Source organism: Ahaetulla prasina, chromosome 10 (genome assembly GCF_028640845.1).
Source record: "Ahaetulla prasina isolate Xishuangbanna chromosome 10, ASM2864084v1, whole genome shotgun sequence".
NCBI lineage: Eukaryota > Metazoa > Chordata > Lepidosauria > Squamata > Colubridae > Ahaetulla > Ahaetulla prasina.
In genome coordinates this window covers 30,191,903-30,217,721 of record NC_080548.1, presented here as the reverse complement: position 1 = coordinate 30,217,721, position 25,819 = coordinate 30,191,903, and the positions used below count along the sequence as shown (strand labels likewise).

At 48.5% G+C, this 25,819-nt stretch overlaps 1 protein-coding gene across 1 annotated transcript in view; it reads right to left on the bottom strand.

Moving 5' to 3' along the window:
* Positions 1-11,549: 11,549 nt before the first annotated feature.
* CLPTM1 (CLPTM1 regulator of GABA type A receptor forward trafficking) overlaps positions 11,550-25,819 on the bottom strand; it is a 31,105-nt gene continuing 16,835 nt past the window's right edge. Inside the window, exons 4-14 of the mRNA XM_058195569.1 lie at positions 25,327-25,485; positions 22,656-22,773; positions 22,154-22,239; positions 20,851-20,971; positions 19,624-19,868; positions 18,864-18,957; positions 17,327-17,517; positions 16,493-16,588; positions 15,115-15,250; positions 13,750-13,917; positions 11,550-12,572 (exon numbers count right to left, since the gene is read on the bottom strand). Of these exons, the coding sequence (XP_058051552.1) occupies positions 12,259-12,572; positions 13,750-13,917; positions 15,115-15,250; positions 16,493-16,588; positions 17,327-17,517; positions 18,864-18,957; positions 19,624-19,868; positions 20,851-20,971; positions 22,154-22,239; positions 22,656-22,773; positions 25,327-25,485 (1,728 nt within the window). The 3' untranslated portion in view covers positions 11,550-12,258. The remainder of the gene's footprint in view (positions 12,573-13,749; positions 13,918-15,114; positions 15,251-16,492; positions 16,589-17,326; positions 17,518-18,863; positions 18,958-19,623; positions 19,869-20,850; positions 20,972-22,153; positions 22,240-22,655; positions 22,774-25,326; positions 25,486-25,819) is intronic.

Sequence of the window (25,819 nt, the reverse complement as noted above, 5' to 3'; positions counted from 1 at the left end):
TACATGTCAATTGGGTTCATTTGGCATCAGTTGAGGTTCATTGTGTCTCAACCTGGGGGGGGGGTCCTCGTTTTTAAAATTGGTGGGATTTACATTCAGAATAGAACTGGAAAGGACCAGTGATGGGTTTCAATTTTTTTTACTACCAGTTCTGTGGGTGTGGCTTGGTGGGCGTGGCATGGTTTAGTGGGTGTGGTTTGGTGGGGGAGGATACTGTAAAATCTCCATTCCTTCCCCACTCCGGGGGAAGGTTACTGCAAAATCCCCATTTCCTCCCGATCAGCTGGGACTCGGGAGGCAGAGAATAGATGAGGGCGGGGCCAGTCAGAAGTTTTACTACCGGTTTTCCGAACTACTCAAAATTTCCGCTACCGGTTCTCCAGCACTGGTCAGAATCTGCTGAAACCCGCCTCCGGAAGGGACCTTGGGAGGTCTCCTAGTCCAGCCCCCTGCTCAAGCAGGAGATCCTATACCAGTGATGGTTAACTTTTTCCAGACCGAGTGCCCAAAGTGTGCGCCTGAACCCTCAAAATACAATATGTGCATGGCCCCACGCATGTGCGCAAGCCCCCGCACACGCCCCGTGCATGCGTGGCAGAGACCCAAAGACCAGCTGGCCGGCGGGAGGCGTGTGAGCATGTGCGGTGTAGCTGAACTGTGGTAACGGCTATACTATTTCAGACAAGGGGCTGTCCAGTCTCTTCTTAAAACCCTCCAGTAATGGCACACCCACAACATCTGGAGGCAAGCTGTTCCACTGGTTAATTGTCCTCACTGTTAGGAAGTTTCTCTTTAATTCCAGGTTGCTTCTCTCCTTGGTTAGTTTCCATCCATTGTTTCTTGTTCTGTCTTCAGGTGCTTTGGAGAATGGTTGACCCCTCCCCTCTTCTTTGTATCAGCTCCTCAAATACTGGAATACAGCTATCATGTCGTCCCCCCTAGTTCTTCTTTTCTCTAGATTTGCCATACCCGAATCCGGCAACCGTTCTTCATATGTTTTAGCCTCCAGGCCTTTAATGTACCTTCAATGAGAAATGCATTATCGAGTTTGGAAGTTTGCGGCTTTGGAAGTTTGGAAGCCACAGGTTGCGTCTTTGTCCCAAAGAAGGCTGGGAACTGTAGTCTCAGGCAACTCACCTGGGCAGTCTTTGCTGTGAAATTGATTTAAAGATAGAATGAAAGGGACGGATGGAAGCAGTGGTGGGATTCAAGTAATTTAACAACAGGTTCTCTGCCCTAATGATTTCTTCCAACAACCAGTTTGCCATACTGCTCAGTTCTCCCGAAATGGTGCGAACTGGTTGAATCCCACCACTGGACGGAAGGGTGCTGAGCGGTCATCTAGTCCAACCCATTTTTTTGCCCTTCCCTTAGCCCAAAGCAACGCTTCGGAATAAAATCAGAAAACCTTTGGAAAGCTGACAGCACCGAAATTTAGAGAACGCCATCTTATTCCTTTGCAAGGGATCAGCGAAAGAATCCTGCCGAATCTTTAAAAAAACTTTTGACGCTGGTCTCTTGTTGGTTTCTCTGCCATTTGTTTCTTCCCCAGTTCTCTTCCTTAATCCTCTGTCTGGGGAAGGTGCAACCAAGCCCCAGCCCTCCACCCACCCACCCATTTAAAAAATGAAAGGTGAGATGAAGCCTTAAAATGCCCCATTGTCTTTGTTTTTTTGCCAAAGCTCAATGTGTTTGCCTAGTTAACCATTTAACTCACCGCAAAGAGAAACTCGGCAGCGGATCAGAAAACTGTCAATTCCCGGAACATCAATGAGAGCAATTTTAATTTTGCTTTACAGGAGAGCTGGATAAATAATTTCTGAAGGATCACCTTAAAAACCCAGTCTAATCGCTGGCCCAATCCTAGAGATAACAGAATCACAGAGTTGGAAGGGACCTTTGGAGGTCTTCTAGTTCAACCACCTGCTCAAGCAGGAAACCCTATATAATTTCAGGCCAATGGCTGTCCAATCTCTTGTTAAAAACCTCCAGTATTGGAGCTCCCACAACTTCTGGAGGCAAATAATTACACCGATTAATTATTCTGTCAGGAAATTCCTCCTTAGTTCCAGGTTGCTTCTCTCCTTGATTAGTTTCCATCCGTTGTTTCTCGTCTTGTTTTCTGGTGCTCTGGTGTTGGAAGAAATATCCATCTGGGTTCAGTTCCAAGTGGGGACAAAGACACTGGAAACATGGAGGCTGCTTGGAAAGATGGTTTAATGGTGGTCAGGATCACATGGCTTGAGTTCCTGAACAGAAAAGGGCTGAGATCCTGTGTGCTCCCTGGTTTTATGCTTTTTCTGAGCTTTGAACTTTCTGGGGCACAGGAAGAGTATCCTGATTGGCTGTCAGACTCCCAGGGGGTGGGGGTCTTAGCTAGCCTTGCTGGCTGATGTAATCTTCCCAGGTGCCATGTGGTGAGTTTCAGTTGCTAGATGGGTTCTATTATGATGCAGATGATGATGGCCCATTAACAAAGGTGGGGAGAATGAGTTTCTATCTCTGACCTATTGACAAAGGTGGAGGGGAATGAGTGAGCTTGGCTGAGGCTTTAATGGCCCATTGACAAAGGTGGGGGGTGGCAGGAAGCTGCTTTGTCTTTAAAACATGTTTCTCCATTTCTCATCCAGGGAAATATATTCTGCCTTTTTAAATATTTTCTAAAATATTTCATTCTTCTAGGAGGGGGGTGGGTTCTAAATTCCTACACTGGAAAACAGGTTGACCTCTTCTTCTTTGTGGAAGCCCCTCAAATATTCACCGAGTATCCCTTCACCAAGGTTGTCCTACTTAGCAACTAGTCCTTCTGGGTTTTTTCGCTTCTCACCCAAGAAGCTTCTTCAGCTCTGACTGCAAGGAATACAAATCCTTCCATTCTCCGCCATTCGGTCAGAGCTGAAGAAGCTTCTTGGATGAGAAGTACCGCTTGCCAAATACCCAATTTGGATTTCCCCATGGCGGGTGGGGAACGCTGCGGCGGCCGTAAGCGCGAGGACCGTCGCCGTCCGTCACCTTGTTCAGCTTCGCTGCGACTTTCGAACGGTCGCTGAGCGAATGGTCGTTACGCCGAGAACTCCCTGTGCATGCTGGATTTCCATCGGTCGACCGAAGACTCTCAGAAAATTCTCCCTCTCCTGCGCCGTCTTCCTTTCTTTTCTTTTCTTTTTTCTGAACTCAGAAAGCACCAGCTTGCTTGCTTTCTGGCTGACCCCAGGATGGGAAGCTTGGATCTTGGCCTGGGCTGCGTCTCCTGCAGGCAGCCCCAGCGTCTTGTCCAGGGTTTGATAACGTGACCCTGAAAAGGACGTTCCAGGGACACCGAGTTTCCCCTCCAGGCAGCCAAGATAACAAGGCTGCGGTCTCTTCTCTCCTGCCAGGGGAGGAACCAAGAAACACAAGGAGGAGTGGAGGGGTGAATAATGCAAGGATTGTTTTTGGTGCTGGACTTAAGTGTGATGATGCCGTTGGACTTCGCTTTGAAGGCCATTCTTTTCGGGGGGGGGGGAGTTCAAGGCTAGCAGATGGCACTGTCCTTTCAGAAGACGAAAAAGCACTTCCCGATAACTAACAAGTCCTATGTTTTTTGTTTTAAATCCTCTTTTTCACATGAAGCTTGGGTTTGTTGGGGGGTTTTTTTTGGTCCCTAGAGCTCCACCTGGTGAGGGTATCTCAGTACTGCAATTGCATTCAACACCCCATTTCTGAACTTCCTGATTCCGGGGGCCCCCCCTCCCCGTGAGAGTGGTTTGCATTTTTAGCAAATATATTGGAAATTAAGAGTTGAATCCTGCCTTACGCATGAAAGCCAACTGGTGGACTTTGGAACCATCACCAGGAGACGGTGAGTTCTAGTCCTGCCTTAGGCAGGAAAGCCAACTGGTGGACTTTGGAACAATGACCCCAGGAGACGGTGAGTTCTAGTCCTCCCTTAGGCATGAACGCTGGCTAGGTGACTTTGGGCCAATCACCAGGAGACAGTGAATTCTAGTTCTGCCTTAGACATAACAAGGTTCTTTTCACTCTGTTCAGCAGGTGAATGGCCGAGTCCACTTCGGTGCCGTCCAGAGGAGAGAAAATTCTCTGGTGATCACTTTTGCTAGCTGCTGAATCCGATCCCTTCTTCTTCTTGGCCAACCGACAGGCCGAGCTACATCGAGTGATGAGTCACCAAATATTTAAGGTCAAGAAAACAAAACATCTGGCTTGCTCGTTGCACCCTGGTGACCCCTGAAGGATGTGAACCTGAAGCAGAGGAGCAGGATGAGTTATCTGGGACTACTTAGAAAGATGAAGAATATGGAAATCCCTCTCCCCCCTAAATCCACTTTTACTCTTCCTTTTTTCCGGAGCCTTCAAAGGCCTCGCCGGCCGTGTGTAAAATGAAAAAAGAAAAAAAAAAAGCCACATCCAAACCCAGGCTGGGAGATGGACAGCGGCCAATATCTGTGTCCAGATGTTTTTAGCCTTCTGCAGCAATTGCGTGGAATGGGTCCCAAGGGCAGCAAAGGGCCGCGCCCAAGCTGGGATTCAGATGGGAAGAAGGGCGCCTGTGCTGGAGGGGGAGGGGGGGCAGAGAAGATGCCCTGCCCATGAACGCTGGGTGGATTTAGGGAAGGGGGAACTGGGGAAAGAGAACGAGACCACTACCAAAAAAGCCTCCTCATCTCCAAACTTCTAGCGTTCTTCTTCAGCTTGAGGGAACTTTTAAGAACTCTGCAAGATTTAGATTTGTTTGTTTATTTGTATCCTATTTTTATTCCTCCCATTTTCTCCAACAACCACTTTGAGGTGGGTTGGGCTGAAAGAGAAGGACTGGCTCCAAGTCACCCAATCAAGCTTCACGCCTAGAACTCCCCATCTCCTGGTGATTGGCCCGAAGTCACCCAACTGGCTTTCATGGCTAAGGTGGAACTAGAACTCCCAGTCACCCAGCCAGCTTCCACGTTTAAGGCAGGACTAGAACTCACTGTCTCCTGGGGATTGGCCCAAAGTCACCCAACTGGCTTTCATGGCTAAGGTGGAACTAGAATTCCCAGTCTCCTGGCGATTGGCCCAAAGTCACCCAGCCAGTTCCCATGTTTAAGGCAGGACTAGAACTCAACATCTCCTGGTGATCGGCCCAAAGTCACCCAACTGGCTTTCATGGCTAAGGTGGGACTAGAACTCACCGTCTCCTGGTGATTGGTTGAAATTGCCACCCCAATCCTTTGGCAGTTTATTTATTCATTTTTATTTGTAAAATTTATTTGCATCTTACCACAGAGTGACAGTTCGCGGGTTTGCCGTTTTGTGCAAACCGACTGTTGATGCGTGCCTCGCCTGGTGCCCACAGCTTTAAGCGGCTTCTCCCGTTTGCAGATCTGTTTGGCTCAAATCGGAGGCTCTCTGGACTTCCCAAGCCTGTTTGTGTGTGCGCATTGTGTATCTTTCCCATCCCTTGCTCCATGCTGCCTTTTGCAGAGAGAGGCAGAGAATGGAGCTCTTTTGAATGCAAACTGTGGACCGTATCCATCACCAAAGCCTAACCGTTTCCGTTCGGGGGGGGGGGAGCTTTGCCAAAGAGTGCGCTGGAGCGTGAGATTTACCCTCCTCTGGCAGTGGGTCTCTCACTCCCCCACAAGTCTCTGAGGCCAGACTATCAGCAGCCGCGCTGTCTTCGCTCTCCGTTGAAAACACCCAGCCATGGGGCTCTGTGCAGCTTCATCCCAGGGCCTGGCAGCTGAGCGTTAATTTCAGTTCCCTAGTTGTTGCTTGAACCCGCACATGACTTGGTACTTGGGAGGTTACTGTGGGGTAAATTAATGTAGCGTGGATTATATGTCTAAAGCAGGGGTCTCCAACCTTGGTCCCTTTAAGACTTGTGGACTTCAACTCCCAGAGTTCCTCAGCCAGCTTTGCTGGCTGAGGGACTCTGGGAGTTGAAGTCCACAAGTCTTAAAGGGACCAAGGTTGGGACCCCTGCTCTAAAGAATTCGCTCTGCTCTGCAATGAACCCGTGCGCCAACTGCAGGATTTGTATTAAGGAGCGAGAATGCATGACGATGCATCCAGTCTTTAACCCCAAGTTTCCAGACCTTAAGGATACCGTGATCGGATCAGGCATTCTGCAATGGGAACTGGAGAAAACGCACACCAAGTTTCTAGTCCTAAATGAAGTGTCCTGCTCTGCAAGAAGTGGCAGTGAACCTCATGCTCCGACTATAAAATCTGTACTAAGAAGCATGTATGACAGCAGATCTGGTCTCTTTTAACCTAAGTTTCTAGTCCCTAAGGACATACTATCAGCTCACAGATGGCACACCATGCCTACAATTCTCTCCCCGCTTCCCCCAACAAATCTATTTCAATCCTCATGCCTCATTCAGGTTAAATATGGTAGCTGAACTGGCCTCTTTAACTCCAAGTTTCTAGTCCTTAAGGAACCTGTGATCAGATCAGGCATTGCCTGCATATGGGGACTGCAGAAACAAAAGGCCACGAGTCCATGTTCAGACTACAAAATCTGCACCTAAGAAGCAAGTATGATTGGCAGCAGATCTATCACCTAAGTTTCTAGTTCCTAAGGACATACTATCAGCTCAGAGATGGCACACAATGCCTACAATTGTCTCTCCTCCCCCCCCCCCCCCCAACAAATCTATTTCAATCTTCATGCCTCATTCAAGCTAAATTCTGGAATGGAAACTAGAGTGAGTAACTCCGGGCATATTTATCAGGCGCAGCGCCAGCCTGTTAGAATATGTCTACAGTTTGTCAAGATTAAATTAATTTATATTTAAACCCACTTAAAATCAAGGAAACGAACTCTGGCCTGGATTATTTCCACGTTAAACCTTTAAACATCACCGTCAAAAAAAAAGGGGGGGGGGCAAAAGGAGAAACCGTTGCAAAGAGCATTCCAGAGGCGTGACTTGTCTGCCAAGCGAGGCCAAAATAATTTCCTGCCCCACAACAAAAGGGCTTCGGTGGATGAGGCAGCTCTTTTAATCCCCGGATATTTCGGGGCCCGACTGGCACACGGGAGCATGAGACATCTCCGCACTCTCACTTCCAAAGTATGTATAAACCATGCGCTCCGGGAACGGCCGTGCTCGGCTAATCATCTGGAAATGGGCCCAGCGTTTAAGACTCCGAGATTCGTTTTGCAAACCCCCCACCCACCGTTTGACGCTCCGTATCCTGGCACGCTTTGGGGCAACGGATTGGGCAAATTCGGAGACCTCCTCCCCAAAAAAAGGGAAGAGCTGTGAACAGAAGTGGGCGGCACATGAATTAACAACCGGTTCGCCCAGCACCGAAATTGTGAGCGTCTATGTGCGCGCCTGCTCGCTTTGCGTGCCTTCTGCATGTGCGTGCGGCCTTCCGCACATGCACATTGCTTGCACACGTGGCTTAAAAAAAGGTGGCTAAATAGGACGGCATTGTGCCAGGTGGCAACTACCGGTTCGCCTGAATCGGTACGAACCGGCGGCAGCCCATCACTGGTTGCGAGCGGCAAAAAACCCCCAAAAAACCTATGGCTGGATGGGAGAGAGGCCTGGTCCAGCAAAATTCAGGATTTTTTTCCCCAAGAGCCGCGAGAGATGCGGAGAAGAAGGTGAAAATGAATGAATAAATAAATAGCCAGGAATTAAAGCAGGTGGTTTCACAGAGAGGTTTAAATGTGCATAGTCCTTGAGTTATGACAATTGAGCCCAACATTTCTGTTGCTAAGTGAGACGTTTGTTCAGTTTGAGTTTTGCCCCCACTGTACGACCTTCCTTGCCAAAATTAAGTGAATCAATGCAGTTGTTAATAGGTTTATTCTTGATGAATGTTTCTTTTACGTACACTGAGAGCGTATGCACCATGATAAGTTCCTTGTGTGTCCAATCACACTTGGCCAATAAAAATTCTATTCTATTCTATTCTATTCTATTCTATTCTATTCTATTCTATCCTATCCTATCCTATCCTATCCTATCCTATTCTTAATCTATTCTATTCTATTCAGTTGGTGGTTTTCTTGCAGACGTTTCATGACCCAGCTACGGAACATCATCAGTGCTTCAAAACGGTTGGAGGTTTGTTTTCTGTTTATATACAAATAATTTGCTCTGTAAATGATGATGGGAGCGATTTTTTGGTGGTTCCCTGACTAGACCGTGGTTTATTGCTGGCTTGTTTGTCTGAATTGGTCATTCCTTGACTGAGGAATTGTTTTATTTGATTATTGGCCTCGAGTTAACTTTGATCACTCCAGGAATTAGCAACGCAGACAAACAAGCTAACAGTAAACAACCGTCTAATCAAGGAGCCACCAAACGATCACTCCCACCAACATCTACAAATTATTTGCATACGGGTAGTCCTCAACTTACAACCATTCACTTAGTGACCGTTCAAAGTTACAACCCTGGGGGGGGAAAAGGGACTTATGACCATTTTTCACACTTATGGCCGTTGCAGCGTCCCTAGGGTCACGTGATTTGCATTTGGACGCTTGGCAACTGACTCGTACTTATGACGGCTGCAGGTGATGCGATCCCCTTTTGCGGCCTTCTGACCAGCAAAGTGAATGGGGAAAGCCAGATTCACTTAACAACTGTGTGACTAATTGAACCGCCGCAGCGATTCACTTAACAACGGTGGCAAGGAAAGTCGTAAAACGGGGCAAAGCTCACTTAACAGATTTCTCACTTAGCAACATACATTATGGGCTCCAAGGTGGTCGTAGGTTGAGAATTAACTGTATAAAGAGAAACAAAACCCCCACTGTCTTCTAACACCGATGATGTTATACCTAGTTGGGTCATGAAACGTCTGCAAGGACCCCAGAAATTTCAGTGCAGTTAGTCCTTGGCTTATGACCAGTAGCTTAGGAGCCATTCAAAGTTACCAGTAAACTCTCCAGGGCCACTTAATCACCTGGATTTGGAGTTCTGACACCCCCCCTGCTGTCACGAGATCACATTTTGGGTGCCAAGCAAACTGACCTGCATTTGCAGCCATGTTCATGCGACTCCAATTTAAAATGTCTTTCTTTTTCCTCAAGTTAACTGGAGTTTACTTTCTGTTTCCAGCAAAAAATCGGCCGCTGCGGATAATAATTTCACTTCACACAACTGTGGCATTCGTTTTAAGGACACGGCCGTAAAAAATCAGACACGGTCAAGTGGTGACTTGCTTAAAGACCGTGATGAGTTAACAATCTTAATTCCAGGTTCTGTTGAAGCTGTTAAGTGGAGGACTTCCTATAGCCGTGATGGTGAACCGGGGGGCACGCTGAGCCGTATCGGTGGGCACGCGAGCGTTGCCTTAGTTCAGCTCTGGCATGTATGCGCGAACCGGCCACCTGATTTTCGGGCCTTCTGGGCCCACCAGAAGTTAGGAAACGCGACGTTTCCGGCCTCCGGGAGGGTGGGGAAGGCTGTTTTTGCCCTCCCCAGGCTCCTAGAAAGCCTCTGGAGCCTGGGGAGAGCGAAAAACAGGCCTACAGGCCCACGCGTGCCAAATGCAGGGGGAGTGTATGTGTGGGGGGTCGCACACGCATGTGCAGGGGGTACAGAGCTCATTGAATTATGGGCGTGGGGACATGCACACGCGACCCCCCCGTGCTCCCCCGCTTTTGGCACGTGATGGCAAAAAGGTTAGCCATCACTGAGCTATAGGTTAAATTGCCAGAATAAGCCAGCTTCTATACTGGTAGTCCTCCCCTTACAACAGTTTGCTTAGTGACCGTTCAAAGTTACCCTGGGACCGAAAAAAGTGACTTGATGACCGTTTTTTTCACACTTACGACCATCGCAGCATTCCCCTCCCCCAGTCACCCGATTTACATTCGGGTGCTTGACAACTGGCTCATATTTATGACGGTCGCAGCGTCCCGGGGTCACGCGATCCCTTTTTGCGACCCTCAGACAAGCAAAGTCCCATGGGGAAGCCAGATTCACTGAACGACCGTCTTACTAGTATAACAAGCTGCAAAGGTGGTAAGAAAAGTTGTTTAAATAGGGCAAAACTCACTGAACAGATTTCTCACTTAGCAACAAAAATCTGGGATTCAATTGTAGACGTTAAGTATGGAGTTATCCTCTTTCCTCCACAAAAGGAAAGTCTGCACCGATCCAGCAAGGGTACCTTTGTACACGTAAAGAGAAATATTTCTCAATCTCAGCCATTTAGAACAGGGGTCTCCAACCTTGGCCACTTTAAGACTTGTGGACTTCAACTCCCAGAGTTCTCAGCCAGCAAAGCTGGCTGAGAACCTCTGGGAGTTGAAGTCTACAAGTCTTAAAGTGGCCAAGGTTGGAGACCCCTGTTCTAAAGCTTTGTTGGCTGAGGAACTCTGGGAGTTGAAGTCCACAAGTCTTAGTTGCCAAGGTTGGAGACCCCAATTTAGAAGAGTTGTGGACTTCAACTCCCAGAATTCCCCAGCCAGCCCCCTGGGAGATGGAAGTCCATGCATTTTAAAAAGAGGCCGAGATCGGTCTATGTAAATTAAATCGGTACAGGTAGTCTTTGACTTGCAACGGTTCGTTTAGTGACCAAAGTTACGATGGCACTGAAAAAAGGGACCGTTTTTTCCACACTTATGGCCTTTGTAACATCCCCTCATGCTCGTGTGATCAAAAATTCAGACGCTTGGCCACCGATTCAGGTTTATGACCGCTGCCGTGGTCCCAAGGTCATGTGGTACATCCTGACATGCGAAGTCAACGGGGAAGCCAAATTCACTTAATGACCGTGCTACTCACTTAACAACAGCAGGGATTCGCTGAACAACGGCGGCACAAAAAGTTCGTAAAATGAAGCAAAGCTCACTTAACAAAGGGCTTCACACTTCACGACAGAAGTGTTGGGCTCGATTGTGGCCGTTAAGTCGAGGACTACCTGCGCAGGTATCCCTCCACTTACAGCCGTTCATTTAGTGACCATTCCAAAGCTACCAAGTGACCTGTGTCTGTTTCCTCAGTTATCTTTCCAGCATCCCCCTCATGGTCATGTGATCAAAATTCGGACGCTTGGCAACTAGTTCCTATTTATGACGGTTGCAATGTCCCGAGGGGTGTGTTTGTGTCAGGCAACCCCACTTTTTGTGACCTTCTGAGAAGCAAAGTCAACGGGGCGGGACGGGGCGCCAGATTCTCTTAACAACCGGGTTACCAACTTCACAGCTGCCGTGATTCGCTTCGCACACTTGGCAAGAAAAATGGGACAAAACTTACTACTTAACAATGGTCACACTTAGTGACAGAAATCTGGGGCTCAGCTATGGTCGAGGACTCCCTGTATCATACACATCAATACATCTTCATTCTGGGTGAGTGAAAGGACACACACACCCCTTGCAACCCCCAGCCCGGCTACAAAAATGGAGCATTTTTAAAGCCAGGCTAACTTCACTTCTTCATCCACCGTTTTTTCCGGCCATTCTTCCAAAGACCCAGACTTCTGCACCCCCTCCCTCCCTCCCTCCCTCCCCAGGAGCCCCTTCCTCCAAGTCCTTACCCTGAATCCTGCCGAGAAGACACAGGAGGCGGCCGAAATGAGGACCGGGGGTCCGTTGGTCGGTTTTGTTTTAAACATAAACACCCACAGGGAATTTATTCAATCCATCGTCCTCTTTAGGAATGCAATGATGAGAAAACGGTATTCTTGGCTTGGTTCTTAGCGTCGGCTCTTTCTCTCTATCTCTCTTTCTTTCTTTCTCTCTTTTTTTGTTTTGTTTTATATATATATATATATACACATATATATATATATTTATGACACGGAGACACACAAACTTGGCAGGAAACGAACTCCTGGAACGACCGAACGTCTTAAAATGACCCGCATGATGGAAGATGGTGCGCACAATGATTACTGGGATGGGTGGCTGGGTTTGCTTTTAAACACAGGGAAAAAAACAAAAACCTTACAGGGGGGTTGGATTTGGGGAGGAGGGGGGTCGGGGAGCCCGAGGTGAGGTTTCTCTCGCAACGAACACACAACATGTCACACGTCACTTCCACATTTCTCTAGAGGTCTCCTCATGGCGCTTGCTGACAAATCCCCCCTCTCTCCTCTCCTCCCCTCCTTCTCCTGCCTGCTTCCCCCCCCCCACACCCCAGAAGTTTTCCTGGAATATAAAATAAAGAGCTCAGGAAGACCCCTGAGCGACTCTGGCCCTCCCCCCCGGGCCCATCCCTTGCCCGTTCGCTTCCTGTCCGTTATCCAACAGTGAGAGTGTCAAGTTAGGAATCTTTTGTTTTTTTTAAAAATAAAAACAGTGGCTTAATCTTTCTTCTTCTCTTCCGCCGTTTTAACCGGGAGGGCTTCGGCCGCGGGAGAGCCCCCTGAATTGGCGACGGGGGTCTCTCCGGCTCCTCTCTCTGTTGCTGCGTCGGCAGGGCTGTCGACGGGACCTTCAGCTTTAGCTCCCGGTGGGCTGCTGGCCAACACTGCAGGGATACCGTCCGGCTGAGTTATACTGGGCGGTGTTGCCGTCCTTCCTGATTGGTCCTCCCCACTGATGCCGAATTCATTGACGCGGGTTGGATCCACCCGGTAGATCCACCTTTGGTAGAGGTAAATGAAGAACACGACGTCTGGAGGGGGGTGGGGGAGAGAAAGGAGAGAGAGAAAGTGCAAATAGTAATCTAGAACCAGGAAAAGAGGATTTCTCAAGGTTGGGAATTTTTTAAGATTCTGGGGACTTCAATTCCCAGAGTTCCTCAACCAGCATGGCTGATTGGGGGGATTCTGGGAGTCGAAGGGCATAGGTCTTCCAAGTGGCCAAGGTTGGACAAACCTCCGTCTTAAGAGAATTGGTTTTAACCCCTGTGGGAACAGCATCTTCACATGCTCGGAGGCACTCTTTTGTTCTTAACCTCCCTTCCCCCTCCCACTCAAAAATATGGGTCCTTCTGTCTTGCGAGATGAATTGGCTGCAAGGCCTGGAATGGGGGGGATACACTACACAGCAGAATAACAGAGTTGGAAGGGACCTTGGAGGTCTTCTAGTCCAACCCCCCACTCAAGCAGGAGACCCTATACCAATCCAGACAAACCCAATCTCTTCTTAAATGCCTCCAGTGTTGGAGCATTCACAACTTCTGGAGGCAAGTTGTTCCACTGGTTAATTGTTTTAACCGTCAGGAAATTTCTCCTTAGTTCTAAGTTGCTTCTTTCCTTGATTAGTTTCCACCCATTGCTTCTTCTCTTGCCTTCAGGTGCTTCAGAGAAGAGCTTGACTCCCTCTTCTTTGGGGCAGCCCCTGAGATCCTGGAAGGCTCTGCTATCATGTCACCCCTGGTCCTCCTTTTCATTAAATCAGACATACCCAGTTTCAGCAATCTTTTTTTGTATGTTTTAGTCACCAGTCCCCTAATCCTCTTTGCTGTTCTTTTCTAGAGCCTCAGCATCCTTTTTTATATCTCAAAAAGATGCTTCAGAGATCTGAACGAAGTTGTGAAGTAAAAGGTTTGAGTCTCAAGTGGCTTCTTAGCCAATTCCCCACGGAATTCTGGGAGTTGAAGTCCACCCGTCTTAAAGCGGCTAAGTTTGAGAAACTCTGATTTAGAGCTTCTGCTCCTCCGGTCCTGAATCTGGTTTTTCGCAAACGCTCGGCGCCCCCTAGGGATTATGGGTTTTGAAGTCCACCGGGGTTTGATGGGTGTAAGGAAAACGACCTTGGGCGTGGAAGGTTACCAGATTGCTGCGGTTACGGGACAGGGGAGGGGAGGGAGGGAGGGACAGCAGAAGCCGAGAGAGAGCAGCCATTACCGTCGCGAAGGCAGCCTATCCTGTACATCATAGGCATTTTGATGACGAAGGCGAAGAGGTCATCGATGAAGGTGTTGAGGGCTTTGTAGGTGAGCATCCTCCAAGGCAGGTGAGCCACCGACTTCAGCTTGTAGTTGATGAAGAGCTGGGGCGTCATGGTGATGAAGCCTGGAGGGCGAGAGAGAGAGAGAGAGAGAGACCGGCGTCCCCGACTTATGACCGCAACCGAGCCCAAAACACTGAACTTGTTAAGTAGATTCCCTGGTTGAGTTGAGTTTGGCCCCGTTTTACGAGGGGTTGTGTGAGTGACAAGATTTGTTCAGCGAGCCCGGCTTCCCCACGGACTCTGCTCGTCAGAAGGTCTTTCAAAGGGGATCGTGTGACCCAGGGACTGCAACCCGCGACCCCGTCATAAATATGAACCGTTTGCCGAGCGTCTGAATTTTGACCAGGTGACCATGGGGATGCAGCAACGGCCGTTAAGTGTGAAACACGGACTTAAGTCACTTTTTAAAGGGCTGCTGTAACTTGGAACGGTCACTAAACAAACTGTCCTAAGTCGAGGACTACCTGTACTGTAAAACTGGAGGGGGGGAGGGGAAATGCCACTGAACTGACGGAGGCGGAAAGGGAAGGATTCTTTATCTAAAGAGCTGCGGTGGCGCAATGCAGCACTGCAGGCTAACTATGCTGAATGCCAGGAGTTCGAATCTCCCCAGGCTCAAGGTTGACTCAGCCTTCCGTCCTTCCGAGGTCGGTCAAATGAGGACCCAGATTGTTAGAAGGGCAAGGGGCTGACTCTGTAAACTGCTTAGAGGGGGCTGGAAAGCGGTCTATAAGTCTAAGCGCTACTGCTATTTTTTTTTTGACTGGATTTACATATTCTAGTTCCATTACAAAATATGAGGATTGCTGACATAATGGTCAGAATGCAGTATTGCGGGCTGACTCTGCCCACTGCCAGGAGTTCGATCCTGAAAGGGCTCAGGGTTGACTCAGCTTTCCGTCCTTCCGAGGTGGGTCAAATGAGGACCCAGATTGCTGGGGGGCAAGAGGTCGACTCTTTAAAGCAGGGGTCTCCAACCTTGGCAACTTTTAAGCCTGGAAGACTTCAACTCCCAGAAAGCCCCAGCCAGCAAAGCTGGCTGGGGCATTCTGGGAGTTGAAGTCCTCCAGGCTTAAAGTTGCCAAGGTTGGAGACCCCTGCTTTAAACTGCTTAGAGAGGGATGTGAAGCACTTGTGAAGCGGCATATAAGTCTAAGTGCTATTGCTATTTGGACTACCTCAAAGGACTGGCAGGTGGGAAGCCAGGCCTGGGAGGTGCGGGGTGGGAAGCTGTTAGGGGTCAGCCTCCGCTAACTCACCAAAGGTCAGCAGGAAACCATAGAGCATGCTCAGGATCCAGGAATACCAGCCTTTGTGTTCCATGTAGAGCAGGCTGTATACGGCATAACAACCTAGCAGCGGGAAAAGGATCCAGGAAAGATACCGAAAGGCCATCTGTGAAAGCAAAGGAGGGTTGAGGGTAGGCTGGGGGGGTACAAAAACCAAGCACACTAGCATTTTGGGAGAGGGGAACCCACCCAGGGCCACCGAGGGACTAGCTGCATGAATCAATGTTTGCTGTTGAGTCACCAACAGTCTTGGGGTTTGTATAACTGGGAAAAGAATCTGGAAGTTTCAGTTTTGGAATTTCACTCATCGTGTGCCAGTTTCCTTATGCTAGTAAAGAACTAGTAGTGCTACTAGTTCTTTATGCTAGTAAAGAACTAGTTTCCTTATGCTAGTAAAGACAATGGCTTCAGAGTTTTTTACTAGCATAAGGAAACTGGCACACGATGAGTGAAATTCCAAAATTGAAACTTCCAGATTCTTTTCCCAGTCAGCTTTGGAAGCCATATTAGGCGGAAAGCTTCCGTGCTGCCACTTGGAAAATAGGAGGAGGGGGGATTTAGTAGAGGGGTTGTCTTTAGACATAATAGCATTTTTCCTGTCAGTCGAGGACAGGCGATCCTGCATCTGGAGAAGGAGTGGTTGGAGTGCTGTCTCGAGATGGGACGGTTGGTGATTGGAGCAAGTGATCGACTGAGGAGTGAGGGGATGGTTTTGGGGAGTTTTGATTTACTGAGGGAAAACCTGGATCTTCAGATTCGGGTTTTCTCAGATGTGCCAGTTTACCTATCCTAGTAAATAGAACTTTGAAAGATGCTTGCTTCGGAGTTTTTACTGGGAGTTTGGGGCGGGGAGGGTTTCTGGACCGCTGACATAGCATAGCATTTCTCCATCTTGACAGATCTTGAAGATGGGGTGGACTTCGACTCCTATGGCTGGCTGGGGGATTCTGGGACTTGAAGTCCACCCATCTTCAAGGTCTACGGAGATTCTCAGGGTCATGGTTGTCCCAAAGGTGCTTTTTCGAAAGGCACAGCTGGATTTTGTTTTTTTCCTCTTAAAAGTCGTTTCGTTTCTTCGGTTCTTGGATGAGAAGCGAAACGTCTTCAAGGAAAAAGAAAAGTTAAGCCCAAAGTTGGCTTTTGAAAAAAAGCACCTTTGGTACATCCGTCTTCAAATTGCTGAGGTTGAGACATACTGACTTAGTACCTCTGCCTCATTTTTTTTTATTTTTATTTTTACCACTAAAACCGGATGGAAGGACCACCTTCTGATGAGAGACTGGAGGGGAAAATACCAGCTATCCCGAACCCCTGGGAGATGTTCACACGCAGGAAGGCTTGAACTTACATCATCGTAGATTTTGGTCGACGATTCGATGTACGTCGATTTGTCTTTGAATGTTAAGCGTGGGAAAATCCCGGCAATTTTGTTCTCGCGATCCAGCTGTTCGGCAACATCAGAAAACGGAACAGGAGAGAATGAAGGGAAGGTTAGATTTTGAGACATCCGACTGGTTGCACAGTCACTTTTCCTTCCCAGAATCCCCTCCCCCCTCCCGCCCGAGTGCACTGAGGCTACAATTCCCATCATCCCCAATTATCCAATGCCCGTGATGGGTTGGGAAAGTGGAATAGGATGGGTTGTAATCAGGGGAGGGTTGAGAAAGTCTGTTTTACAAATAACTCAAGGCGGTGAACATATCTAATATTTCTTCCTACTCCTATTTTCCTCACAAAAACAACCCTGTGAGGTAAGTTGGACTGAGAATGAGGGATTAGCCCAAAGTCACTCAACTGGCTTTTATGCCTGAAGTGGGACTAGAACTCACAGTCACCTGGAGATTCGCCCAAAGTCACCCAGCTGCCTTTCATGCCTAAGGTGGGACTAGAACTCACTGTTGCCTATTGATTCACCGAAAGTCACGCTGCCAGCTTTCATGCTTAAGGCACGACTAGAACTCACCATCTCTGGGTGACTGGCCCAGCTGGCTTTTGTGCCTAAAACAGGACTAGAACTCCCAGTCTCCTGGTAATTGGCCCAAAGTCACGCAGCCGGCTTTTGGGCATGATTTGAACTCATGGGTCTCCAGCTTTCTAGCCTAGTGCCTTAATTACTAAACCAAACTGGCTCAATTCTTCCCCAATTCTTCCCCAACAAGTAGTTACGTGTCCCATTTCTCACCCGGACATCCATCACTTTTGTGATCTTCCACAGATCGATGAGCAGACCGAAGAAGACGCTGACTTGCACCACGAAGTTAGTTTCGTTATCCAGGATGTAGAGGAGGACGATGAGGGACTGGAACACCCCAAAGAAGACCGACCGGACGGAGAGGCCTTCCAAAGACTGCCTGCTGTTCCAGAACTGAATATCTGAGAGGGACGATGAGAAACACAATTGAGGTTGGAAAAGGAAGTGATGCTCCTTCACATCCTTTGTTCTGTTGCTCAGTTCCAAGTGGGGAGAAAGACCCTGGAAACATGGAGGCTGCTTGGAAAGGATGGATTAACGGTGGACAGGGAGGACCACATGGGCTTGAAGTCCTGGATAGCTGACCACCATGGAGTGGAGAGTGAGGTATATTTATACCCTCTCTTGGCCCTCGCCTTAGAACTTCCTGTTCCTGTGTAAGGGCAGGTATCCTGATTGGTAGTCAGACTCCCATGGGGCCATGCAGAGGCAACTTTGGAGGTTGTCTCGAGTCCCAGGCTTGGTTGAATCTCGCTGGGTGATGTAATCTTCCCAGGCGCCATGCGGTGAGATGAGTAGAGGGCTAATCCTATCATGTCCTGAGGGTGAAGGTCTTTTGTGTTGTAGATAAGCTGCTCCAGCCTTTTGTCTTGTAGATAGGTTGGCACCAGCTTTTCTGGGGCTATTAGCAAAGGTGGCGGCTGCTTTCCAAGCGCATGTTTCCCCTTTTCTCATCCAAGTAAATATAACATTCTGCCTTTTTAATATTTCCTAGAATATTTCATTCTTCTAGGAGAGGGGTGGGTGCTAACGTCCTACAGTTCTATGGACAGGACTTGCTTTGGACTAGAATCTTGGTGACTTTAAGATGGGTGGGCTTCAACTCCCAGAATTCCCCAGCCAGCCAGAATTCTGGGAGTTGACATCCACCCATCTTAAAAGTCACCAAGGTAGAGAAACACTGGATTAAAAGAACCACCATGTGTCTCTTGGGGTCCTACTAGGTTAAAATTGCAACTTGGCCAAAAACTGACAACACGCAGAAGGGTCGCATTCAACCCCCAGCATTGGGAAATAGATCCTGGAGATATCCCACTTTGAAGTGTTAATAGACAGTCCTCGACATATGACCGTAATGGAGCCTGCCCACTGTGGTCAGATTTTGTACTGGCTGTTAACATCGTTTGTTCGTGTGATTTTACGACCTTGTTTGGGGTGGACGTTAAGTGAACCCGACGGTGGTTAAGTGAACATGAGGGGAGGGGAGGTCATTAAGAGAATCAACAGTTTGCTGTAGGTGCAGTTTTGCTGAAAACCAGAAGGAAACCGTGTGGCCGAGCATCTAAAGTTTGGTCATGTGACCACAACGGAGGTTGGGGGGCAGTGATGGAATTTCGAATGTGGATCGTAAGCCCCCTTTTTCGAGCTGGCTGTAACCTCAAACGTTCAGTGGTAAGTTGAGAACTAGCTCTAATCACAGCAGGGAAACAGGAGGGGAGAAGCGATTCTCCGAGGCTTTCAAACCTACCGTTCTTGAAAGCAAGGAACTCAAAAATGCTATGCACAATGGAAACAACGATCGTCAGAGCCAGCAAGTAAGGGTTCGTTTCTAACAAAGCCACCTAGAGGAAAAATAAACCAAAGGAGTGTGAGACAACACGAGAAACCTAGACATACAAAAAAAAAAAAAAAAAATCAGTAACAAGGCATAACCATTGAATGGACTCTAAGACTCGCACCCAGATCCCCAGGACAATAACCTGTCCTAGTTTTAATTTTTGATGTGTTTATTTATTTGTATTTTGCCTTGGTTATTTTCACATCTAACTCAAGGTGGTGAATATATCCAAAGCATCTTCTTCTTTTTAGTTTCCCTACAACAACCCTGTGAAGTAGGTTGAGCTGAGAGAGGAAGACCTGCCCAAAGTCACCCAGCTGGCTTTCATGCCTAAATTGAGACTAGAACTCACCGTCTCCTGGTGATTGGCCCAGAGGAACCCAGGTAGCTTTCATGCCAAAAGCAGGACTAGAACTCACCGTCTCCTGATCATTGGCCCCAAATCACCCAGCCTACTTTCCTGGTTAAGATTGGACTACAATTCAAAGTCTCCCACTTTCTAGCCGGGTGTCTTAGCCGCTAGAGTCTAGACCAAACTAGCTCTCTAATTTTCCAGAGCTGCTAAAACCTCCGTGTTCAGCTTTTCAATACAAGGATTCTCGATGCAGTTCTGGAGTCAAGAGCCTGGGGTTTCCCCAGGTGTGTGGGGCTAGCCTTCCCCACCGCTCACCTTGACCGAATCCTGCTCCTCGTCGGATTGTCCGTACAAGTCCTCCCCGAGGAAATTCCAAGGAGATTTGCTATTCTGGGCGGCGTAGAGCTGCCACCGCCAGAGCGAAAGCGGGCAGTAAGAAAGGCGGAAGGGCAACCGTTCCACGGTCTCATTAATGGGGTAGTAATCCTTTTGCAAGTTCCAGTAATCGTTGAAGTAAAGGATGGGGTAGTAGTCGCCACTCACGGCGTCGAACTTCACATCTGGAAAGAAACAAGGTGAGAGCATCGTGTCAGGGTCAAGATGCCGCCAGGGCAGAAGGGAGACCAGGGGGAATTAAGGGGAAATTTTCTGGACAGTGAGAACAATTACCGTATTTTTCGGTGTATAAGATACACTCCTCCCCCCCCAAAAGCAGGTGGAAATGTCTGTGTGTCTTATACAGAGGATGTTGCTGAAGCCCCGCCCACTCATCAGTCCCCACTCTTCGGCCTCTGCCTCCCAGCAATTTACCTCCTTGCAGCAAACAGCCTGGTCAGCTTCAGCACAGCCTGATTTAGCGCAAGTAGCTGATTGGCGGTTGGATCACCCTCCAGGAATACCGCCTATCAGCTGTTGCAGGCTGCAGGGATCGCCGCCACTGTCCATCGCTGTCGGGAACAGGCTAAAAATGGGACATGCGGAGGCCAGAAATGGGGCGCGCAGAGGTGGCGGTGGGTGACAATGGGTGCCGATGGCGGCAACAAGCGGTGGCGATCCCTCCAGTCTGGAACAGCTGATAGGCGGTATTCCAGGAGGCTGTTCTAACCACCAATCAGCTGCTTGCGCTAAATCAGGCTGTGCTGAAGCTGACCAGGCTGTTTGCTGCAAGGAGGTAAATTGCTGGGAGGCAGAGGCAGATTTCCCCCCCCCTCGTTTTCCTCCCCAGAAGCTAGGGGTGTCTTATACTTTGGAGTGTCTTATAGTCTGAAAAATATGGTAAATCAACGGAATGACTTGCCTTCAGAAGCTGTGGGGCTTCATCAGTGGAGGCTTTTAAGAAGAGGCTGGACAGCCCTTTGTCTGGGATGGCATAGGGTTTCCCTGCTTGGGCAGAGGGTTGGACTAGAAGACCTCCAAGGTCCCTTCCAACTCCGTTATTCTATTATTCAAGAGCATCAGAGACAGGGAAGCCTCCCCACCCACCCGCCAGCATATCCTGCCGCCAGAGCAACTCCGTAAGTTCGGAACGATTTGAAGCCTTACACTGATCCAGAGGGGGAGGAACGCTGCCCTTCACCCACGGGGTGTGGTCGTCCACAATGTTGATGGTGAGGTTGGGGTGCCAGTGCGAGATCACCTCCACGGGGCCGAAATCTTCAGCTCTCTGCAAGGAAAGCACGAAGGCTAAATAATGTTTCTCGGGGGGCGGGGGTGGGGGGGGGAGAGGAAAAAGAGCCCTCAGTAGCCATCCAAAAGATTGGAATGGGATGGGTTCAGTCAAGAAAAGGAAAAACACCTTTGGGCAGCAGCTGTCTGTGGAGATTCTCAGCCATTCAACTCATGGTTGGCTCAAAGGTGCTTTTTTTTCAAGAGGTACCTAGATTTTCTTTGTTTTTCCTGAAAGATGTTTAGCTTCTCATCCAAGGAGCTTATTCTATTTTATTCTGTTTTGTTCAGTTCCATTCCATGTTTTCTGTTCTGTTCTGTTGTTCTGTCCTGTCCTGTCTGTCCTGTCCATTCCATTCCATACTCTACTCCACTTATTCTATTCTATGCTATGCTATCCTATGCTATCCTATTCCTATTCCTATTCCTATTCCATTTCTATTTCTATATTCTATTGCAGGGGTCTCCAATCTTGGCAACTTTTAAGACTTGTGGACTGCAACTCCCAGAATTCCTGGGAGGAATCCACAGGATAAAGGATTCTGGCTGAGGAATTCTGGGAGTTGAAGTCCACAAGTCTTCAATTTGCCATGGTTGGAGACCCCAGTGAGGTATTCCATTTTTTTATTCCATTCCATTCCATATTCTATTCTGAATTCTTTATTGTACTGTACTGTACTTACTGTACTGTGTTATATTCTGGGCCAGCTTGCCAGAGATCCGACCGCAGGCCCAGCCAGACCCGCCTAGGGTGTTGCCCAGTTGTGGTGGGAAAGGCCCTGGTGCTTTTTCCAGGTGAAGTACACAGGTGTGACTCCATCTGTATGCATGAAGCGTAACCTGAATACGAGATTCTCTCTCTCGGTCTCGCTTTCATACACCCAGAGCTCTGCCAAGCGGTCCCAAAGAGCTCAGGTTTTCCTCCCCTTCTTTCAGATCTCACAAGTGCTGTCAAACCTCATTTGATCATTTTGGTATAGTGGTTAAAGCACCAGGCTAGAAACCAGAAGACAGTGAGTTCTAGTCCAGCCTTAGGTATGAAAGCCGGCTGGGTGACTTTGGGTCAATCACTAGGACAGGGGGAATTCTAGTCCCGCCTTAGCTATTGGGGGGTGGGGGGGGGATTGGGACTTCGAAGGAGAAACAAGAAGAGGAGAAAGTATCAGAGAAGTCACATTACTTTTATCATTTCGGGATCTGCTTCGGTTTCCCCGGTTAGTAAGTTCTTGGTTTTCTGAAAGCGTCTACGTTTGTACTTATTGATCACTGCAAATAAAAACAAACAAAAAAAAGGTAACGTTTGATCTGCAAGTTATTATGCTCACATGTTTCATTTCATGACCAAAAACCAATTGTAAAATTGAATGTGTTCATATGGCGTCTCACTTAATGACCACACCATTTAATGAAGAACTTCCTGGTACCTATTGTGGTCGTAAGTCAAGGAATACCGGTAGCACCGCATCTCCCGCTGATAGCTCTCCATTCTTGGCAGGAATGCCAACGCGATGGAGGGGAGGAAGGAAGTTATGGAAAGGATTAAGGGAGGCCAACAACTCGATTATTTTGGGGGGAAAAGCTGTCAAACACGGAAAGCATTTCCCACCACCGCTGCCGACACTAAGCTCTCAACTGAGCAAAAAATAAGAATAAAATAAACCGCGGTTGGGAGGGAAGCTTACTTCGAGACGTGTGAACCGTGGCAAGGCGCCGGTAGAGGTTCTTCTGTTTGGGATCAGGGTGGAACCCACTTTTGGTAAAGTACACGTGGATGTAAATGGAACCGTTGTGTTGCACGCTCTGAAATCAGAAGTAAATAACCGTGAGGATCACTTACACGCCCCTCCAGCAGGGCGGGCGGATGGGGGACTTCACCCGTTTGACAACAAAACTATGAAGGGGGAGAAGCAGAGACAGAACTTGTGGAAAGGCCCAAAAGCAAGCACCTGTTCCTGGAACAGGCTGGTAGGTGTCGTGTCCCCCTCCCCCTCTTATGGCCGGGTCTGGGAAGTCCGTATCAAGCATGGCTGCAAAGCCTCTGCAGCTTTGCCAAATTCCTTTCAGATTTCTCAGGGCAGGCAGGAATCCAAGGTGTGACTTCAGCAAACCAGATGAGACTTTGCCTGACTCAAGGAATGCCAAAAAGCAGATCCTTTATATAGGACATGGGGTGTGGCTCCATGACTCAGCACTTATCCAGGCCTGCCCCTCTCTTCCTTCTGCTGACGTCGCCTCTCAGATCTCCGGAAGCGGGGAGCCTCCCACTGTGAATTCCCTTCCTCTGGATCTGCTGCTGGCAATTCTAGTACGTGGCTGGCTTCGTGCTCACACGCTGTAGGAGTGAGGTTTGTTTGTTCATTCCTGACATCCCCTCCAGGCATGGGGCCAGGGCTGGGGGCTGGAGGCATGCCAGGCCGTTCCTGTTCATTACCAGACTCTGAATCTGATAGCAGGCCCGGCTGAGGAGAGGAGGGCAGGCGAGGCACAACACTAGGACTCATTCCCAACCACATGAAGAATGCGAGGCTTTAAAATGTTGAAGAGAAAGCCCTGACTAACCCACCTGATTTTACAAACTGTTTTTTTTTTTTACAATGGTCGTTAAGGAAATGACACAGTTGTTAAGCGAGCCTATCGGGCCGGTTTTGCCAAACACCAGATGTAAATGCTGGGTTTGGGGGAGGGGGGGTTTGGGGTTTTTTTTTCAGGAGGCAACTGGACTTTTTTGGTCTTTTTTTTGGTTTTCTTTTGAAGACGTTTCGCTTCTCATCCCAAGAAGCTTCTTCAGCTCTGACTGGATGGTGGGGAACTCACCCACCAACCCCTTGGAGACAGCTGGTCCTTTGCATCCTTTTTAAGAGGGTCATTGAAGCGCTCGGGAGGTTGATCTGTGTCCTCGGGGGTCATCTGAGTTGTGCAAATGGGTGGGGAAGTTCCTTGGCTGCCGGATGTATTTCCCCCCCCCCCGCCGTGTCCCTTCCCTGTTGAAGACAGGCGGGGGCTCTTGGGGGTGAGTCCGGGTTGTCTGCATCTCAAATTGAGGTGCAAATGGGTCCTGTAATCTGCGATTTTCTTTTTTTTTTTTTTTTTGGAAAATCCGTTCGTGTTCTCACACCATTTGAAGGCAGGGGTGGGGCTGCTGGGGGTTCTGGAGAAACCTCTAGCTAAGGTTCTGTGAAGTTCGGAGAAGCCCCAAATCCCACTCCTGGCTGGCCCTGCCCTTCCCAGAAGTCCCCACGCGGCCCGTTTTGGATGCAGGGAAGTGTGCAAGGTGCGCACAGAAGCTCGGGGAGAGCGAAAAACGGGACTATTGGAAATTGGGGAAGGCCAGAAACGGGCCTGGGGAGGCCCGTTTTCACCCTCCTGGAGGATGGAGGAAAACCTCCAGAGCCCAGGGAGGACAAAAACACCCCACCACCACCCGCCACGGTGCAGGAGGCCGACTTGGCCACGCCCAGCAAACAACCGGGCAGAGAACCCCTTGCTAAAAATTTTGAAGCCCATCCCTGTTTGAAGGGTGTTCATCCCAAAGCGCACAGCTAAATAGTCTATGGAGATTCTCAGTCTAATAGGAAAAAATTAGGGCCTCTGGTGGCTCAGACTGCTAATGCAGTCTGTTATTAACAGCAGCTGCTTGCAATTACTGCAGGTTGAAGTCCCACCAGGCCCAAGGTTGACTCAGCCTTCCATCCTTTATAAAGTAGGTAAAATGAGGACCCAGATTGTTGGGGGCAATAAGCTGACTTTGTATATATATACAAATAGGATGAAGACTATTGCTTGACATAGTGTAAGCCGCCCTGAGTCTTCAGAGAAGGGCGGGATATAAATGCAAATAATAATAAAAAATGTTTGGGACAACCATGACCTGGATGACTGAGACTCTCCATAGACTTTTAGCTTGTTTTTGTCAACGTTCTCATAAAAGGCGGGTCACATGAAACCTGGGACACTGCAAAAGGCTGTAAATGCAGATATGTGACCAGGTGGGGGGGGGGGACGGACCTCCTGATGAGCAAAGCGAACGGGGAAACCAGGGTCACTTAGTTGTTGTTACTAATTTAAGAACTGCAGTGATTCATGGAACAAACGTGGCGAGAAATAGTCCTAAAATGGGGCAAAATTCACTTAACTAATTTCTCACTTAGCAACCTAAATTTTGGGCTGAATTGTGGTCGCAAGTGGAGGACCACCCGTAGAGTCAATAATTTCCCCCGTCGCATTCAAAATTGCCATTTGCTAACAGCTTTGGGAGATGCTTCCTTCGGTACAAAAAAGCTATTCAGGGAGCGCTTGGCGCAGAGAGAAAAAAAAAACCCAGCGGTCAGCCAATTGCAGCATCTGTTCACACACCTCAGGGATTTCCAACTCGGTGTAGCGCTCGTAGCAGCCATCCGAATTCTCTCCGCTCGTCCAGTCTCCGTAGACTAGATCTCGCTGTTCCCAAAACAATGCCGACGTGGTGTTGAAGTCGGTAAAGTGCTCGTGTTCGGATATGAAGACGTGAAGGTCCTGCCAGGAAAAAAAGGTAAAAAAAAACAAAACACACCTCATGACACTTGAGCTGGAACCCGAACTCTAGGCTGGAAGAAATCTCTTCAGGGCAGGCAAACCCACCTGTTTTATTTTGAAGGAGGAAAAGCTACGGGGTTCTTGACGGAAGCTCTTTGGGAGCACCGGAAAAGTATTAGTTCCGTAGAGATTGTATCCATCACCTTTATGGCTTCTTTTTAGGAAAAAAAATCTACCGTATTTTTCGGACTATTAAGATGCACCGGAGTATAAGACGCACCAAGATTTTGAAGAGGTAAGCAAGAAAAAAAAAAAGTTTTTGCCCTCCCCGGCC